This window comes from Chrysochloris asiatica, unplaced genomic scaffold (assembly GCF_000296735.1).
Source record: "Chrysochloris asiatica unplaced genomic scaffold, ChrAsi1.0 scaffold00074, whole genome shotgun sequence".
Classification (NCBI taxonomy): domain Eukaryota; kingdom Metazoa; phylum Chordata; class Mammalia; order Afrosoricida; family Chrysochloridae; genus Chrysochloris; species Chrysochloris asiatica.
In genome coordinates this window covers 13,331,043-13,351,692 of record NW_006408592.1, presented here as the reverse complement: position 1 = coordinate 13,351,692, position 20,650 = coordinate 13,331,043, and the positions used below count along the sequence as shown (strand labels likewise).

Sequence of the window (20,650 nt, the reverse complement as noted above, 5' to 3'; positions counted from 1 at the left end):
TATGAGTCAGAACCAACTCAATGGCATTTAACACCACTATATAGGGCCTGCTTCTAGGAACTGGCATAGAGATTATCGATAATTTCTATCTTATTTAACTGGACCCTCTACATTGCAGATGGGACTAGGTTATAAATCCTTTCCCTTTCTGCTAGTACACACTTCCCTGGGAGTTTGAATTTTTTAAGATTGGGTTAAAAGGAATGCCTTACACATCACTTTCCCTTTGAAATCTTGCCAAATTATAAACAGACTGAAGGTTTTGGTGTCAAGCAGAGTTACTCGATAAAAACGAGCATGGGACTCTTTCCCAGATGGGTCAAAGGTTCAGACTTACAAAAATATCCATTGATGACAGGGTCAATGAGTGGGTACCAATTACTGCTGTCACAACTACAACAGCAGGCTGAAGGGTTAGAACAGAATGGAAATCAGCATTAACTGAGAACTTCCTAACTGGAAGTCATCATGCAAGAAAGTCAATAAATGTGTGCATTCAGTTATTTAAAATTAATTTATAAGTAAAAGATGTAAATATAAAAACATAAACTATGAGGGTGAGTCAAAAATTATCTTCACTCTGGTTACATTAAAATGCTCGTCCATGTCCACGGCTGATGACAACATGGAGTGTGCACGTGAGGTGACTCTGTTGAGAAGATGAGTGACAGTGTATTACATAGCAAATCATCTGCAAATCAGCCATGGCTCTGCCTGTGAATTAATCCACAACAGACGTGGATTTAAAAAGTCTGCATGAGATAGGTAATGAAATAACTCACGGGAGAGCATACACAGAAAGAAGCGTTTGGGCACTTGCAAACAACGTTTGGACCGATATTCGAAGGAAGATAAAAGTTTCTTTAAAAAAAAATGGTTTCTGGTGACAAAACATGGATTCATCACTATGAGCTTAAGAGTAAACAGCAGAGTATGGAATGGAAACATCATCAATCGCCAATCAAGAAAAGTTCAAGTGTCAACCATCAGCTGGAAAATTGATACTTACAGTTTTCTGGGATTCTCAAAGGCCAACATTGGAACAATATCAAGAAAAAGGTCCAACAATCAAAAGTGCTCATTACAGTGAGAGACTCACTGAAGAGCTCAAGCTTAAATTTCAGTTTAAACACAGAAGACTGCTAGCCAAGGTCACTGTGATCTTACATGACAACTCATGTCCAAACACCTCTGCCTGCACTGCTAACACTCCGCAAAACCTTCATTTTGAGGTGTTAAAGCATCGTCCCTATAGAACGGATCTTGCTCCAACGAACTTTTCATCTGTTTAGTCCCCTCAAAGCAGCCTTTTGAGGGCAGATTCACCTGATGAAGTGAAGACAGCAGTGCACTCATGGCTCGCAGCTCAGGCTAAAACATTTTTTAATAAAGGAACATGAAAGCTTACTGACAGATGGACAAAGTGATTATAACAAGTAAGGTGATTATGCTGAAAAATTTGTTTTCTAAAAGTTGACTAAAATAAATTATACAGCCAGAGTATGGATAATTTTTGACTCACATTCATACAAACATAACTTGCATCTTCATGAAGAAGAGTCCAGATATTACTAAAAATCCTGGGTAATATTTCTTGAGCTTACTAGAACGTGAGCTCCACAGGGCAGGGACTCTGGTGGTCAGCACATGATGTGTATACCCTGGAGAAGTGCAAGGGGCTCGCAGCAAGGAAGGAGAAGCATACGGAGCCATTCTGGGCAGAGGAAACAGCCCTGGAACTCTACTTGGAACTACTCCTTTTTCCAGCATTCACCCTCTCTCCTACCTCTGCCTTATAAAAACCCACTTTATCACCATTTTCTACAAAAAGATTCAACCAGACTGTTTACTGTAATTGCTTATGGTTAAAAAAATAAGACAGTTTTAGATTCTTCCGGCATTTGCTACAATATGAACTTTGTTTCCTCCAAATCAGAAACAGGCTAATATTCTTTAATACAGTATTTCTTCTGCAGACTTACTCATGAACAGCATACACAAAGAGGGCATCTGTAAAGATGACAGAAAATCTCTGGAAAAGTAAGGTCCTTGAGCTGGAGTAATTCAGATTATGGACGTTCAGCATTTCTCGATCCAAGTATTTGGCAACATGTGACAGGACATACTCAAACCATGCAAAAAAGGGGGGGTAATCCAAGGTCCATTCTGAAGTTGCCTGAAGTGGTAAAAAGCAAAGATTTAACACATCCTAAGTAAATGAACAAACCTAAAAAATTTCATCTCCTTAGTATTTAAAAAGCACAACAAAGTTGTTGTTTTTAAAATATGCCCTAAATTAATAAAGCAATTCCTATGTAGTTTAAGCAGAACATGAATATCCATTTTCCAACTATTTCACATGATCATCCATTTCCTTAAGTAGAGTAAACTAAACTTCAAAGGAAATTAAACTGAACCCTTGGGAGTTATGGTTTAACAAATAATTCACTAGCTTCTCTTCAGTTCTGTCTCAGAAACTTAATTTTCCTATTTGTAAAATAAGGCATTGCAAAGGCTGAATGAGACAATACATATGAAATACATTTATACACAAAATGCTATATAAATGCTACTTTTGTTTCAATTATATAAGATCCTTGAGAGCAGAAACCACCAATTGCCATGTCTGTATTCTGAACATTCACTAAGTACCTGACAACTGCTAACTATTAAATCCTGTAAATCATTTGTAAAATGAACGAAAACCAGTAAGTAAATGAAAATATAGATATAAAAATAAAAAGCTTTGTTGTTGTTTAATTCCTTCATGTCAGTACCAATTCATAGGGTTTCCAAGGAGCGGCTGATGGGTTTGAACCGCTGGCTTTATGGTTAGCAGTCCAGTGCTTATCCAACTGCGTCATACCAGGATTCCTGAGGATGTCCCTGTAATTCTCCATTTTTCAGAAAAACAAACAGTAGACTAATTAAACCTATAGCCTTGTCCTAAATGGGCTAAGACAATAATGATATTCCCTCTCTGCATTTGTTATTTTCACTGGAAGACTGTCTACCTGAGGGTTCAACTAGGTCCAACTGGGTGCCCCAAAAGACTGTTTAGGGTATCCCTGTGATATAAAATATGGCAAAAGAGACACACAAACTATTTGTTAGCTGCCTGCTTTTGACAAATGAGTAACAACCTGTTTACACTTCTTACAGATACAAAATGCAGAAGCCTCAGGCCTGAGGCCCAAAGAGTCTCTTGAGAAATGATCATTTAAAAAAAATAAAGTGTTCTTATTCTTCCCAATTCCACACTCTCAGAGACTTTATATATATGCCTTCCCCCAAAAGGCATTCTTGACCTTAGAGATGCCCACATCTGGGGCCATCCTTTGACCTAAACAATTTTGGGGAAGCTGTGAAGTTACAAACCAACAGTTAAATCATTTTATGACCATGCTGGGTGGCAATGGGCAAGCTGCTTGACCCCTAAACCCCAACATCCCCAACTGTTGCTGTTAGGTAACATCAAGTTGGTTCCAACTCATAGTGATCCTGTTGTAGGGTTTCCAAGGATATAAATCTTTACAGGAGCAGAAAGCCTCATCTTTCTCCCAAAGTGGCTAGTGGGTTTGAACCACCAGCCTTGAGGTTAGCAATCCAGTGCCTATCCTACAGTGCCACTAGGGCTCCTGGGATCAAAATGACAACTCTAAAGATGAGAGAGGAATTATAAGGGGCAGTAAGTTTATGTTAATGAATGAAAAATAGCTCAAAAAGGAGTGAAAATGGTTGTACAAATAAAAAGAATGTAATTGGCATCATTAAGTGTTAAAGCTGTTAACTCGGTATATATTTTGCTGTGTGTATTCCCAACAACAAAAAATACAATTTAAAGAAGAAAAAAATCATAATTTCTTAATTCCAAATCCATTAGCTCAGGAAAGCTGCAACAACAGGTCTATTTCTTCAAATATAGACATAGCCAACCTCTAACAACGAAGATTTCTAACAATTGTGTTTGCTCAAAAATTTTGTGTTAAGGGTCTTTTTTGATGTCTTTCTCAGCCAACCCAAACCCAAAGAAAGGTCAGTTACAACTCACAGCTAATGGGACTCTACAAAGCAAACCACTACTACTTTCCTGAAAACACAAACACACACAAACAACCACATCCAATCCACTGCCACTGAGTGGATTCTGACTCAGAGAGACCCTCTCTCAGGTACTTTCCTTAGTCTGGTCTAAAGACTGCCTGGCCTGACTGCACACCCACGTCCCTCTTAATATGAGCTTTTTCTCTCTGTAATATAACAGTCAAGCCTCACTAAACATTGTAGCTGTGCTCCTTTGTCAGTTTTTATTGCTACTGGTCTTATTGTTGGGAAGAGATGGAAGAACAAAAGAGTATATAAATACTAGCACCCCATTCATATGTTGTTGTTGTCAGGTGCCATCGAGTCGGAACTGACTCATAGCGACCCCATGCACAGCAGAACGAAACAATGTCCGATCCTGGGCCAACCTCACTTCTGCTGCCACACTTGATGCCATCAATGATGCCACTTGGCCAATCCATCTCGTTAAAGGTCTTTCTCTTTTTCTCTGACCCTCCACCTTACCCAGCATGACATCCTTCTCCAACGATTGTTTCCTCCGGACAATATGTCCAAAGTATGAGAGACGAAGCTTAGCCATCCTGGCCTCCAAGGAACACTCTAGCTGCACTTCCTCCAAAACAGATCTATTGGTTCTTTTGGCAGTCCATGGCACTTTCAGTATTCTCCTCCAACACCACAACTCAAAGGCATCAATTCTTCTACGATCTTCCTTATTCATTGTCCAGCTTTCGCATCCATATGAGGCTATTGAAAACACAATGGCCTGGGTCAGGCGCACCCTTAGTCCTCAAGCTGACATCTCCGCTCTTCAACACTAGTGCAATACGTCGTCTGATCTCTTGACTGCTGCTTCTGTGAGTGTTGATAGTTGATCCAAGAAGAATGAAGTCCTTGACAACTTCAATCTTTTCTCCATTGATAAGAATGTTGTTTATTGGTCCAGTGGTGAGGATTTTTGTTTTCTTGACATTGAGATGTAATCCATATCGAAGACTGTGCTCTTTGACCCCATTCATATAAAATATCTAAAATAAATTTTATATAACATATCTCAGCCTCGGAAACCCTGTACAGGGTCGCTATGAGTCAGAACCGACTCCATAGCATATAATAACAACAATCTAAAATAAAACAAGAAACAGCTCTGACTTAAACAGTTTGTTGTTAGAGGCCACTGAGTCATTTTCTACTATAGCAGCCCTATATGATAGAGTTGCTGTTGTTGCTAATAAGTGTTATCGAGTCAGTTCTGAATCATAGCAACCCAGGTATAGGGTTTCCAGGGTTGTACATCTTTGCGGGAGCAGAACAGTGCATCTTTCTCATGTAGAGTGGCTGGTGGGCTCAAATTGCTGCCCTTGTAGTTAGCAGTCCAGCGCTTATCCTACAGAGCCATCAGGATCCCCATATGACAGAATAGAACTGCCCCATAGGGTTTTCTTGGCTGTAATCTTTGCAGATCACCAGCGTTTTCTTCTGTGAAGTGCTTGGTGGGTTCAAACCTCTAATCTTCTGGTTAGCAAGTGAGTGCTTAACCATTTGTACCCCTAACCAAAGCCAAATCCATTACTATTGAGTTAATTCCAACTAAGAGCAACCCTATATAGAGTTTATGGCTTCTGAGACTATAAATCTTTACAGGAGCAGACAGCCTCATCTTTCTCCCATGGAGTGGTTGGTAGGTTTGAACTGTTACCTTTGTGATTAGCAGCCAGTCTAATCCATAGTACCACTGCTGCTGCTGTTGCATGCCATCAAGTCAGTTCTGACTCACAGTGAACCGGTATAGAGTTTCTGAGACTTGAAATCTTTTTTCTCCTGCAGAGTGGCTGTTGGATTTAAACTAGTGACCATACAGTTAACAGCCCAACATGCACTCCACTATGCTACCAGTACTACTAGGACTCCTTCAATACTATTTATACCTAAACCCACTTCCATCCAGTTGATTCTGACTCACAGCAACCCTACAGGATAGAGCAGAACTGCCCACATGGTTTCCAAGCCTATAAATCATTACAGAAGCAGATTGCCACATCTTTCTCCTGTGGAGCAGCTGGCGAGTTCAAACTGCTGAACTTTCAGTTAGCAGCTTTAACCACTGTGCCACCAAGACTCCCAAGTATGGTCTGTTGTTGTTAAGTGCTGCCAAGTCAGTTCCAACCCATAGTGACCCTGTATAGGGGTTTCCAAGGAGCAGCTGGTGAACTTGAACCACCAACCTTGTGATTCAAACCGATTTTGCAGTCTAGTGCAATAATGTATAGTACCAAACCAGAACTCCTAGAAATCCTGAAATAACAACAGTGAAAGGTATAGGAATAAATGAGATTACCCTAAAAGAATTATACAATTAGAAAAGGGCCATGAATTGAGTCCCAGAGAGTATCAGTTTTTAAGGAATATGCAGATGGAGAATGGTCAGAAAAAAGTGAGGCATGGGAAGACAGGGGACTTCCTTTTCATTTCTAGGCTGGGGTCATTACATTACCATGGTACAGTGAATTATGATTTTTTCTACCACAGTTTTTGTAACTCCTACCAAATGACTGGGTGGGGCCACACAAACAGGGTGTAAGTGACTCTAGTAGGGGGCTGTCTACTTTTGTCTTGCTAGGCTTAAAAGGAGTCACCTCAGAAGCAGGACCAATGATCCAATCCCAGGACCATCAAGAAACAAGAGCCTCAAGGTCCCTGCGAAGAGAAGCAGTGGGAGCAGAGGCAGCAGCAGAGAGTGGCATGGAAAGACAGAGCAGTGGACTTCCCAGCCCACAGAACAAGTACGGCTGAGTGTTTTTAGGCAAGAGGTTGGCTTGCAGAACTGGGTGCCCTTTGGACAATTACCAACAGAGCTAAAGGATATTGTAACTCAGGCCCAAGCATGCCCAAGGGGCCATGTGGCTGAGAGGCTGAGGACCAGACAGAGGCATGCTTTCCCTAAGACTGAGAAGAGGCACTCCTCACCAGATACTGCTCTATCTAGAGTTGCTTCTGATTCCGAATTGCACCCTGTTAACTTCCTTAATGGAGTCCTGGTGTGGTGCTATGGGTTAATGAGCTGAACTGCATGGTCAGTTTGAACCGCAAGGTCAGTGGGTTCAAGCTTACCAGCTGCTACTTGGAAAATCTCAACAGGGTCGCTATGAGTTGGAACCAACTCCATGGCACTTAGAGACAACAACAACTTTCTTAATGGAGTCCTGGTGTGACGCTGTGGGATAAAGGAATGGACCGCAAGGTTGATTTAAACCACATGGCTGGTGGTTCAAACTCACCAGCTGCTCCTTGGAAACCCTATACAGGATTGCTATGAGTCGGAATCGACTCGATGGCACTTAAAAACAACAACAACTTCCTTAGTAAATTCCATAGTTGTGAGTTTAGCCTATGAGTCCTGTGTGAACACTGTAAAGAATTACTGACCTCAGCAGAGAAGTAGTGTCAGAATAGGATAGAGAAGGCTGGCGAGTGGAGGTAAGCCTGATCTCCACCTCATAGGAACTGGTCTTTGGCTAATATTAAGCTTGAGTATCCTTCTTTGTGTAGTCAGAGGAGGTGACAGATGAAGGTTCCCAGGCTTTTTTTTTTTTAAATGAAATTAATAATGCTAATTATTAATGAGTTTTAATAATGTTTACCGAGCACTTTTTAGGTACAATCTCTGTGCTAAGTGCTTCATGTGTTACATAATTATATCCTAACAAGTATTACCATTTAATAGCTAGGACTAGTGAGGTTTTGAGAGATCAAGCAGCTTGCTCACCATCACCCAGCATTTTTATTAAATGGCAAAGCTAAAAGTCAAACCCAGGCAGTCTGATATGACAGCCCAAGCTTTGACTACACATAACACCTCTGAAGCTGAAATGCCTAAATGCAAACAGAAATACTTTACACTCAAATAATTACTTAATTCTCCTATGAAATATTTATAGTGTTATGTGCGAAGGAATTTAGTCATCCAGGTCCATTGTTCTTTAAGATTTTCAAGCACAAAGGATTATTCTGATCTGCCTCTTCTCAGAACAAAACAAAAAAAACAAGACATTTTACTTGTTGCCTCAAAAAAAAAAAATCTCACCTGGAACAATAGAGTAGCTGAGGACTCTAGACTCATGGAAAGAGAAAGGCTGTGTACTGGAGGCCAGGAGGCAGGCTTGCAGAACGTGCCCTTTGGTTGTTTAAATGATTATATATTCCTGAGTGTTTTTGTGTACATCTCCCCCACCCCCTGCCAAAAAAAAAAAACCACACAAAAAAACAGAGGGAATAGAAGCAAATACTGTTGGATGACAATGCACAGAGGAAACTGTAATCATTGCAATGAAATGATGAGTGTAAACCAATGTTCTCCCATTCTCCCATGTAAACTATCACTCAATTCACAATAAAAACGTAAAAAAAAAAAAAAAAAAAAAAATCTTCTTCACAACAGAATGCTGCTTTAGATCACGACATTTCTCATCTGAAGTCTCTTTTTCATTAAGTATCATATGCAATTTAGTAATTCATGCCAGGAATAAAAGCTCAGATGTGGCTTTTAGAGAATGGTTTTTACATGATCTGAAACCTACACATCACATGTAATTTCTCCTTTCTTCATAAAAATCATTAAGTAGTAGGTCTTAGAAATAATCCAGAATCCTTACGTGCTATATGAGAAACCATGGCCCAGAGACATGAAGTGTCTTTTCTACAACTACACAACTAGTTGTGGCAGAGCCACGTCTAGAACCCAATTTTTCTTTCTCAATCCAGTGTACTTTCAAAAATGATACAGCAGCAGCTACTGTAAGTTCCAATTTGTTGTTGTTGTTCTGTGCCATGGAGTTGGTTCTGACTCACAGCAATCCTGTACTAATTTACAGACTGGGAAATTCATTTTAAAGCAAGGGGTTCCCTAAAAGTGCCAGAAAATAGAACTGTAGAAAGAATAAAATCTTCATAAAGAATAATTAGACCTAGGATCACTATCAGTATGTATGTGGCTTTACATATTAAAACAAACAAGTGACACTTAAAACTTACCTCATAATACCACTGTGATACTGGCAAGCTGTGAGTGATAGCGAGCCAATTTCGATGCACTTCAAAATCTGTGGAATGACTGCCAAAACAATTAAGTGAGTACAATGTGATTCTGTCAATGTATCACTTTCCCATTTCCATAGTTACACTTTTAAATGGACTCACACCCCCAAGCAGTCACAGCACTCTGCCCTATACAGACAGATAACAGAAAGTGCACAATCCTGAAACACTTCACTTTACTGAAGGTCAGAAATCCTTATGGAAAATTGTCGAGGATCTAGAAGCAAATGAACAGGGTCTCAGAACCATCTAAAGGGCTAATACAGCCCCAAGCTTTTCCTTGGGAGAAGTCCTCAGACCTCTGGTTCCGCCAGGACTTACCCTTGCTCATATACAAGTGCAAGTCTATCAGGATATTATCTAGAATATTCCTCACAGACAAGCTGGGTTGTCAAGAATGCACATGGCTTCAGCAGACAGAGGAGGAAAAGCCTCTGTGCTGTATTTCCTATGTCACCAAATACTCTGAATACTGTTTTCCCCTCTTACTACATCCAAATCCAAGCATCTCCCATCTTGAGTTCCCAAGCCAAACTAAATTTACACCTTCAAACACAGTAAGTTCTACATGAGCTGATGACAACTCCATCTGGAGTTTCCTAGACAACCATTCTCCATCTCTTTCACAGCTTCCACTTCCAATATTCATTAGGAAAATGTTGATCTTCCCAGGCTTTGTTCTTGGTCCTCTCTTAATATAACTTACTCTGCTCTGAGCAATCTTATTCACATTTATACCTTCTACTCTCACCAGTACAGCAAACACTCTTAAGTCTCAATATGCAACCTTGGTCTCTTTTCCTGAGTTCTATAGACAAGTATGGTGTTGTGCTGTGGGTTAAGGTGCCATACTGAAAAGCCGTTTGAACTGCAAGGTTGGTGGTTCAAGCTCACCAGCTGCTCCTTGGAAACCCTATACAGGGTCGCTATGGGTTGAACCGACTCGACGGCACTTAACAACAACCATAGACAAATATGGTCCCTGATGGTATAATGGTTAAGCTCAGCTGCAAACCAAAAGGTTGATGGTTCAAACCTAGCCAGCAGCTCTGCAGGACAAAGATTTGGCAATCTGCTCTTGTAAGGATTACAGTCTAGAAAGCCCTATTGGCAGTTCTATTCTATCACATGGGGTTGCTATGAGTTGGAATCAATTAGAAGGCACTGAACAGCCACAGGGACATAAGAGGGGACTTCAAAATCTTCCTGGGAAAAGTCCATTATCTTTTAATTCCATTTTCTACAAAATTTCTACAAAAGTCCTCTCAAACATCTCCAGCTGCCTGCTTATAGTCCCACCTGAATTTCCTAGATTTCTCAAAATCACCATTCAAAACTGAACTAATTCATATCTAGGAATACACCCAACAGAAATACATATACATGTTCACCAAAGGCACACATTGCATAAGGATTGTTTAAAGCAGCACTCTTCGTAATGTAATCAAAAGGTAGAAGCAATTAAAATATCCATGAACTACAGAATGGCTAAATAAATTATAGCATATTCATAAAATGGAATTTTACAAAGAGTAACTCACAAAGTACCTTATGGTTCAAGTCAACCTTGCAATCCAGCGCATTAACGCACAGCGCCACACCAGGACTCCAGGATTATACTATTAAAATGTAATTTGCCATTTTTTTCACTCATTCTCTCATGAGCACACAGTGGCGTGTCTAAAAACTACATACATGTGAGGGTATTATCACTCTGACGACTGCTGGAATGTATGCTTGTGTATTCTTAAGCTCTAGCAATTTCTCACTTTTAATTCTAAATGGTAAACACACAGCCCATATAAATACATACAGCTCTTTGGGATCACTCACTAAATATTTTTAAAATATTCTGGTCAAAGTTTATACAGCAAATTAGGTTCCCATTTGATAAGTTCAACAAATTGTTCAGTGACAGTTCCCCTTCATGGTATTCTGGAAGTTCTGCTTCCTTACAATAGTTCCCCTGCCCCTTTTAATCTTCCCACCTTTAAAGCACGTGAGGTTCTTTTGGTCTCTTACAGGTTTTTTAATGGAGCACCACATTCACAGATAATATCCTTATTTTGTGTGCCAATCTGTTATTTTGCTAAAAGGTGACTTCAGGGAGTAGTTTTGGTTCAAGGTTTAAAGAGTCTCTCAGGGCAGTAGATTCAGAGAGTTCTCTAGTCTTAACTAGTCCACTGAGAGTGGACTTCTTAAGCATTTGAATTCTATTCCACTTATTTCTCCCCTTCTGTCAGCGTTTTGATCAGAATAATTGATAGTGGTAGCTAGACATCTTCTCGATCTTTTGGTCTCAGAATAGATGAGGTTGTGGCTTATGTAGCCTTGTACACTAGTTTGTTTTTGGAGACTTTAGTCTCCTTCTTTCTCTTTTGCTCCTGATGAATAGAGTTCAACAGCTTAGACAGCTGTTTGCAAGCTCATAAAAGCCCCAGACAACACTCACTGTACTAGGATGCAGAACATAAACCTAGTGATGCCAACTGATTGAGCTGTCCCATAAGACTAAGGCCCTAAGCCTTCACACTCACACAACCACTCTCACAAGGTGCTTCGGTATGTCTGAAAAGTATCTGTAATGGTATCGTCTATGAATGCACTCATTTTTAAGAGATAAATATGAACCAAAAAGTTCTGAGAACTGATGTTATATAGTGACAAGAAGTGACAAACTATAATAAAACATGTACTAACACAGAAACTTGCACCACTCGCCTGTCAGTTTGTTGTACTGTGGTGGCTTGCATGTTGCTGTGATGATGCTAGAAGCTATGCCACTGGTAATTTAAACACCAGCTTAACACCAGGGTCACTCATGGTAGACAGGTTTCAGCAGAGCTTCCAGACTAAGACAGACCAGTAAGAAAGAGAGGTAGACTGCTTCCAAATGTTTAGTCACTGAAAACCTTAGGAACACAGTGGAGCACTGTCAGATATAGTACTGGAAAGTGAAAACACTGTGAATGGCAGCAGAATATTGTTAGATACAGTGTCAGAAGATGGGCCCCTCAGGTTGAAGTCATTCAAAATATAATTGGAGAAGAGTCCATCCTCAAAGTAGAGTTGACCATAATGACATGAATAGAGTGTGGCTCTCGGGACCTTCATTTGCTGATGGGGCGCTCAAATAAGGAGAAACAGCTGCAAACATTCATTAACAACTGGAACTAACTATGAATCTAAGAACACTGGAAGTTGTCAAAAATGAAATGGAACACACAAACAGTTATCTTAGGCAATAGTGAGCTGAAATAGACTGGTATTGACCATTTTGAATCAGATAATCATATAGTTATCTATGCTGGGAATGATAACTTGAAAAGGAATGGTGTCACATTCATCATCAAAAAGAACATTTCAAGATCTTGAAGTACAATGCTGTCTGTGATTAGATTATATCCATACATCTACAAAAAAGACCAGTTAATTTAACTATTATTCAAATGTTATGTACCAGGTACTAAAGCCAGTGAGTATGAAACTGAAAAATTCTACCAACTAGGTGCTAGTTCCACTTTACAAAAATTCATGGAGCTCTGCTGTGCTTCTGATGTATTATCCTTGAGTGGGTCTAGAATTCTGGTTGAAATCACTCCGAATTTTGAAGGATCGCTCCACTAGTTTTTAGCATACAATTTTGCTACTAAGAAATGTTTTTCTTCTGTGATTTCCCTCTTCTCTCTGGAAATTTTGTTCCCTTTATACTTAATCTGAAATTTCTTGGTGAGGGTCTTATTAAAATTCATAGTTTGGGAACTCAAGTGTCCTCAAGCTCTGAGGAATTTTATTGTATTATGTATTTGTTAATCTCCTCACCTATGTTTTCTTTTTAGAAGATTAGAAAACTACACTCCACCCTTTTAATATTTGCAATTACATTTTTCTATTTTTAAGAGCTCTTCTTGGTAGCGCTGTGGGTTAGTTGTTGGGCTGCTGGGCTGTCTGCTTCCGTAAAGATTTTGTTTTGTTGCTCTATAGGAATGGACTAGATGGCAGTGGGGTGGGTTTATTTTTAAGAATGTTTTCCTATTCTGAGGAGCCCTGATGGCACAGTATTTAAATGTTTAAGTGTTACCTGAAAGGTCAGCAGTAGGTTGAACCTACCAGCCATTAGGCAGGCAGGAATAAGATACAGCGGTCTGGACTCTGTAGATGTTGAAAGCCTTGCAAACCCTATGGGGCAGTTCTACTCTGTTTTACAGGGTTGCTGAATCGGACTTAATTTGAATTTGATTTTCTTATTCTGATTATTCCTTTTATAATATCACCTGTTTTTATTTTATGGATATAATCATTCAATCTACAGTCTAAATCAGGGAGGATTATAATAAAAATTTGAAAGATGTTTAGAAAATTTTAGCCTCCTTTAAGCTTAAGTTACGTGGAGTATTCCTTACAGAATACTTCCTCAGTAATGCAGATATAAAAATGAGGTTAATAACGACACTCACAAAAATCTAAACCAAAAGGGGAGAATTTGGGCCTTGTGTTATCACCAGTTCTTTTTTCCTGATGAATGAATTAACTGAGAAGTTGCTGTAACTGTATTTGAGAAAACGCAAACCTGAGAAGGACTACTGACATAATGCCAAATATCAAGTGACTGTTTCTTTTTAAATTTTTTAAAATTGCATTTAAAAAAACTTACCATCACCTTTTACCTGGCCTATAATTGCTGTTTGTTGTTATGTGCTGTGGAATCGGTTCCAACTCTTAGCGACCCTGTGCAGGGTTTCTGAGGCTGTAAATCTTTACGGGAGCAGAAAACCTCATCTTTATCCCACAGAACAGCTGGTGGTTTCGAACTGCTGACCCTGAGATTAACAGCCTGATTCATAACCACTACGCTACCAGAGCTTCTTATCCTAGAATAGCTTCCTAATTTAATTTCCCATTAACACTGATGCCTTTCTTCTATGTATGCAGCCAAAGTAATGTTCACAAAACACAAACATGATGTCATATTCCCTGTGAAAACTTTTCAACTACACTCAGTCCTTTGAATAAAGTTCAAATTGCTGAACACAGCTTCCTAATGTTGCCATTTCATTTTTCCAGGCCACTTCTCACCATCTTCCCACCTCACCTTGCCCTCGATGCTCCATCCATCCTTTTTCTTCACCTGCGTCAGAATCAACTTAATGGCAGTGAGTTTAAGGGAAGGAATATCTCTAAAAGGGGGTAGGGACAGTCACTCTTACCATTTTACAGATGAGAGATGTTCTAAACTTAGGCTTAGAGATATTAAGTAGCTTGCCCTAAGTCATGTAGCTAATAAGTGGCAGAGCCAGTTTTCAACCCAGGTATACTGACCACGGAATCTTGGTGTGGTGCTGTGGGTTACTGCGCTGGACTGCAAAGTCGGTTTGAATGGTAAGATACGCAGTTCAAGCTCACCAACTGCTCCTTGGAAACCCTATACAGGATCGCTATGGGTCGGAATCGACTCAACAGCATATAACAACAAAAAACATTCTGACCACAGAGTTGTAGCTCTTAAAACCACCAAGTAGCTCCAGTTTAGCAGTCATTTTCTCTGGAAATCCTTCCTGACTTAAGATACGCTTATGAATCTTCAATCTGTCTACTATCTCTACTGCCACCACTCTGGTCCAAGTCACCATGAGTGGACTTCTGCAGTAGTCTCCTAGGTTCTACTTCTACTTCCTCCAAATCATTCATACAGCAGCCAGAGAAACATTTTATAAATGCAAACCATTCCCACTAAACCTAACAATAAAATCCAACTTCTCATCCTGGCTTTATAAGCTCTTGTAAAATTCGGTTGCTGCTACTCTTTTTAACTTTTGCATTCCAGTTAGGTTGTCTATTCTAGTGGCCCAAACAGGCCAACTTTTTCCTGCCATCTGGCCTTGGCTCATATAGTACTTTCATGCATGCCATTAGCTTCTCTGTAATCTTCCATAGCACTCACTCTAAGTAAGTCCTCCTTGGTAGCCCCTTTAGAGGAAGGAGCCTGTTCTCCTTTATAATACTTTACACAAGTTGTAGTTATTTAATTATATGCTACTGTTGTTGTTGTTACGTTGCCATCGAGTTGGTTCCGACTCATAGCGACCCTGTATAGGGTTTCCAAGGAGCAGCTGGTGGGTTTGAGCTGCCGACCATGTGGCTCTAACTGACTAGCGCTTTATCCTGTAGCAACATACCAGGAATCCTTATTCAATTATAACAATAATTTAATTATGTTGTTGTTGTTAAGTGCTGTGGAGTTGGTTCCAACTTACAGCGACCCTGTATAGTGTTTCCCAAGAGCAGCTGGTGGGTGTGAACTGCCGATCTTGTGGTTCAAAGTTCAGTGCTGATCCTACCACACCACACCAGGAGTCCAATTTAATTATATATTAGTGTTAATTTGTTTCTAACAAATGTTACTAACTACACACTTCATAGGGTTAAGGATCATACCCATATGTCCTCTCCTCGAGTGCCTAGCCACAGTGCTTGTTACATAATGCAGTAGTTAGTACACATCTAATACACATTTTGTTGAGTAAACCTGCCTTATCCTGTTGCTTCACTCCCACATCCTATATTTTGAGAAGCAGAAGACTATATTCAACTTTAGTGTATATTTTCTTAACCTTGGGCCAAAATAATAACCCTGAAGATATACTTTTAGGATGAAGTAACTAAAGCAAAACCTACTTCAAATATATATATATATAAAATTTCCAAACTATGAGTTAAGTGTGGTGACTCTGTAGGATAAGCACTGGACTGCTAACCACAAGGTTGGCATTTCAAGCTCACAGCTGCACTGTGAAAGAAAGATGAGGCTTTTTGCTCCCACATCCAAGATTTATAGTATCGGAAACCCCACACAGGGTTCCAGTTGAGTCAGAACTGACCTGACAGCACTTAATAAGAAGAGTGGAAAGGAATTTTATATTTTAGAATTTTCTAATTTGATTTTAAAATGGAAAGACCATCTTTGCTTTCAGTTATGCTGAAAGTTAAACTGACCAACTTCTATTTCCAACTCCATGTAAGTCACATTGCTGAACTACAGGCATTCCATTGTTTATATAATTACACATACACAGCAGTACGGACATTACTTGTTTACATACAACTCTCATACATAACAAGCATCACCAAGAGCTTGAATCAAAGAATACCAACAAGTTAAACCCTTAACTGGGGTGAGATGGGAAAAATGGGAAAAGGAAGAAGAGAGATAGCTCAAGATGGTAGAAGTGTTAGGAAGGATGAAGGGAGGGTGGTGGTGGTGCGCTGTAGAGATGGCTGCAACTCATAGCAACCCTGTACAGGATTTCAGAAGCTGTAAATCTTTACAGGAACAGAAAGCCTCATCTTTCTCCTGCAGAACAGCTGGTAGTTTCTAACTGCTGACCTTGAGTTTAGAAGCCCAACTCTTAACCACTGTATTACCAGAGCTCCTGAAGGGAAGGTGGAAATGAACAATTAATAAACACTGAGTACCCATAGCACTGGAGCCCTGGAGTGGCGCTGCAGGATAAAGCACTAGACCACAGGTCAGTTTGAACCACAGGGTCAGTGGTTCAAATCAGTTGCTCCTTGGAAACTATTCAGGGTCGCTAAGAGTCAACCACCTAGACAGCACTTAACAACCACCACCACCACCCATTGTATATGCTCCAGTAGTTGATGGCTGCTTCCTAACTACTTTCCATGCTTTCTGTCTCGGCTTTGCATTCATTTCTCACATAACACACTTGACAATGGCAACAAGAGCCATGCCCCTCACCCTGAATCACTCTTCAGCCACAATGGCAAAAGCTACTTTCTGTTCCTGAAATGCAGTCCTTTCCTACCACAGGGCCTTTGCACGCGTTCTTCTCTGAGCCTGAACTGCTTTTCACATTGCTGCCTTAGATTTTAACTCAACATTGCTTCCTAAAAGAGAAAACCTGTTACTTAGCCACATAACGAGATAGACTGACACAGTGGCTGCCAACAAACAGCAATGATGATGAGGATGACGAAGGACCAGGCAACGTTTTCTTCTGCTGCATCTGGGGTCGCACTAAGTCAGAAGTGATTCGAAGGCACCTAAAAATACTTCCTATGTAGTCCTTATCACTGATTGAATCTTTACTATTTTGTGTATCTGCTCCTACCAACTTCATGAAGACTAGAACCCGACTGTTTTTGAGCTCACCACTACAAGAGGACTTCAAAAAGTTCGTGGAAAAACGGAATTAAATTGGAAATTTCCGACGAATTCTTTGGGTCCCCTCGTGCATCTCCAAGACTTAGAACAATTTCTCATCAATAAGCCGTAGATAACCACCAAGTGAAAGGTGGAGGAGAAGTCTTAATCTGCATGTTAAAGAGCGGGCCCGGAGGCTCAGCAACATGGTTGGTTATGTGTCGTGGAGTCGGTTCCGACTCATAGTGACCCTGCACAGGATTTCCCGAGGCTGTAAATCTTTACGGGAGCCCCATATTTCTCCGGCGGAACAGCTGGTAGTTTCGAACCTCACGGTTCGCAGTCCGATTCGTAACCACTACGCTACTACAGCTAAATCTAGCCTAATACTAGCTACCCAAGGCTATGTTTTTAACTCAAGAACCAATCAGCGGGGTGAGACACTTAGCAAAGACACGGTGGCCACCACACAGTCTTAAGATCCTTTCCTATTACCCAGGTGCATACTTCTCACTCCCACCCTAACCGACCACGGGGCATTCCCGCTCAGCCCCTGGCCGTGCGGGTCCCTTACTAGGTGGGGATGAGAAGGCATTTGAGGAGAGTCACTCCGAGCGCCAATGCCGAAAACCAATTGTCACTACCGGTCGCCATTCGGAGCGCCGCCATCTCTACAGTCCCGCGTATTCAACCAACTTGAATCACATCCGGGCTCCCGCGCATGCGGAGAAAGCCCTCTGAGGCGGTGTCTATACGTTGTGCGCATGCGCCTCAGCCATCTAGCGTCAAGAGCTCAGCGGTTTAAACCTCCCGCCCACCGTCCTTTCTTGGCCTTTTGTCTTTCTCTGGCTCTGGAAGACTCGCTGCTGCACCGATAGTGTTTGCAAGCAGTGGCTGAATGAATTTCTTTTGCTAGTTTATACTTATGTGACTGGGCGTCTGCTCTGCATCTTGTACTTGCCTGACATTAGGGATACCTAGGCAAGAAAGATACTGTCACTTTAAATTTCGATGTCAAATCATTAGGGTGGGAATGATGTCAGGCGGGAACAGTCGCTGGAGAAGGATGTCATGCTGGGTAAGACGGAGGGTCAGAGAAAAAGAGGAAGACCCCCAACGAGATGGATCAGCCAGATGGCATCATTGATGGCGTCAAGTGTGGCGGCGGTAGTGAGGTTGGCCCAGGATCGGACATTGTTTCGTTCTGCTGTGCATGGGGTCGCTATGAGTCGGTTCCGACTCGATGGCACCTGACAACAACAGGCAAGAAAGAGTCGGGCTGCCAACCTCAAGGTCAGCAGTTCGAAACTATCAGCGGTTCCGCAGGAGAAAGATGAGGCGTTCTGTTCCCGTAAAGATTTACAGCCTCGGAAATCCTGTGCGGGGGTCACTATGAGTCGGAACCTATACTTAACAACAACAACAACAGGCAAGAAAGAGACTCTCAGGCTAATGGAGGAGACTTGAAATCTGAGTTATAGTTGATAAAAGTACTCGAGAGAAGTCTAACCCTCAATTCAGGAGGACGCCTGAACTGGAGGATTGGGAAAAAAAAAAAAAAAGGAAAGGAGTTTGTTAAGCAAATGGGCCACGACATCCTAGGTAGAGAATGGCATGAGGTGCAAAACAGTCTGTGTTTCCAGCTATATAGTAAGCAAGCTCTTTTCCCCTTACCTTATGGGAGGCCCTTAAAGTTAGTATGGTTACAGACCAGACAAGCGACAACGACAGACCTAGGAAATGAGAAATTAAACGTAAAATAAAGGGTGGAACGTTCGAATGGGATTCCTGGATTGGCAGGACAGGCATTTAGAAAGTTTCTTCTCTTTGATGGAGTATTGGAAAGGAGCGCAGCTGAAACTAACTAAAGAAGGTATTATGCTTCCCGAAAAATCTCAAGGAAAAGTACTGCAAGCAAACGAAATGCGATAGGATGAGTGTAAACCCGATGTTCTCCCATGTGTACTATCACTCAATTCACATAAGTTTTTTAAAAAAATACACAAATAGTCGAAAGGAGGTTAATCTTTACCAACTAGTCAATAAAGATTTGTGAACGTAACCGTGCCAAATGATTACCATTGAAGCTCATTTTAGTGAAAGGCATGATAGTTGAACCCTTTTGCTGATTCTGCTGATGTTCACACCTGTTAATGCATTCAAATTTTTATAGTTTTAAAGGTTCTGCTTCATTTTCAAAACATTTTATGACTGATTTCAGAAACACAAAATTTCTGTATTTTGAAACATGTCTTTATTAAGGATATATCCAGGAGTCATGTATCTTAGAATCTTCTTGCAATATCTTTGTAATTAAAAAGTTTGGTCATTTATTCAAACATCTAATGAATAAATATTGAATGGATTAAAAAAAAAAAAGTACTAGAAGCAGCAGTACTAATTGTTGGATGAGGATCTAAAGGAAGAGGTGGAGAGATTCAACCGCCTAGTGTGAAAGTTGGAGATAAAGTTCTCCCAGAATATGGAGGCACCAAAAGAATTGTAGATGACAAGAATTATTTCTTATTTAGAGATGATGACGTTCTTGGGAGTGTGTAGGTAGACTGAAAGAAATCTCAGTTGAAATGGCATCATGTGAAGCTGCCCATCCCACTGAAGTTATGAAATCTTGCATCGTGTAAATAATCTCCATGTCTCATTATATATATATATATAATAAACTATTGTTGTAATGTGTTGTGGAGTCGGTTCCGACTCATAGTGACCCTGTACAGGGTTTCTGAGGCTGTAAATCTTTATGGGAGCAGAAAGCCTCATTTTTCTCCTGTGGAGCCGCTGGTAATATCGAACTGCTGACCCTGAAGTTCACAGGCCATTTTGTAACGACTATGCTACCAGAGCTCCTTATAATAAACTATATATATAAAATAATTATATTCAGTGTCTCAAATTTAGTTTTACTGTACTACAAACATTTCCAAATAAAAATATGTAAGTCAATGGTTAAAAAGATAGCCCATCTTTCTCCCATGGTGCAGCGACTTGTAGGTTTGAACTGTTAATCCTATTTAGCAGTTCAGTGCTTATCCTACAGTGCCACCAGGTTTCCACATTATTGGTTAAGTGCCGTTAAGTTGATTCTGGCTCAGCGATCATGTATAGGGTTTCTGAAGAGTGGCTGGTAAGTTTGAACCACTGGCCTTGCTGTTCAAACCGACATTGCAGTCGGTCAAATGCTTATCCTACAGTGCCACACCATGACTCTTTAGTCTATGTAAATCTTCATCCTCAAATCAAGTGCCACTTCCTCAGAGAAACCTTCCCTAAAAACGCATTGCCATACTGTTCATAGGGACCCTACAGGGC

At 40.6% G+C, this 20,650-nt stretch overlaps 1 protein-coding gene and 1 pseudogene across 1 annotated transcript in view; one reads left to right on the top strand and one right to left on the bottom strand.

Annotated features, from left to right (window-relative positions):
- The window catches only part of ALG8 (ALG8, alpha-1,3-glucosyltransferase), a 42,343-nt gene extending 24,288 nt beyond the window's left edge, over positions 1-18,055 (bottom strand). The window contains exons 1-3 of the mRNA XM_006864988.1: positions 17,898-18,055; positions 9,097-9,175; positions 1,983-2,176 (exon numbers count right to left, since the gene is read on the bottom strand). Of these exons, the coding sequence (XP_006865050.1) occupies positions 1,983-2,176; positions 9,097-9,175; positions 17,898-17,992 (368 nt within the window). The 5' untranslated portion in view covers positions 17,993-18,055. The remainder of the gene's footprint in view (positions 1-1,982; positions 2,177-9,096; positions 9,176-17,897) is intronic.
- An 882-nt stretch (positions 18,056-18,937) lies between these two features.
- Positions 18,938-19,882, top strand: LOC102811628 (annotated as a pseudogene).
- The last annotated feature ends 768 nt before the right edge of the window (positions 19,883-20,650 follow it).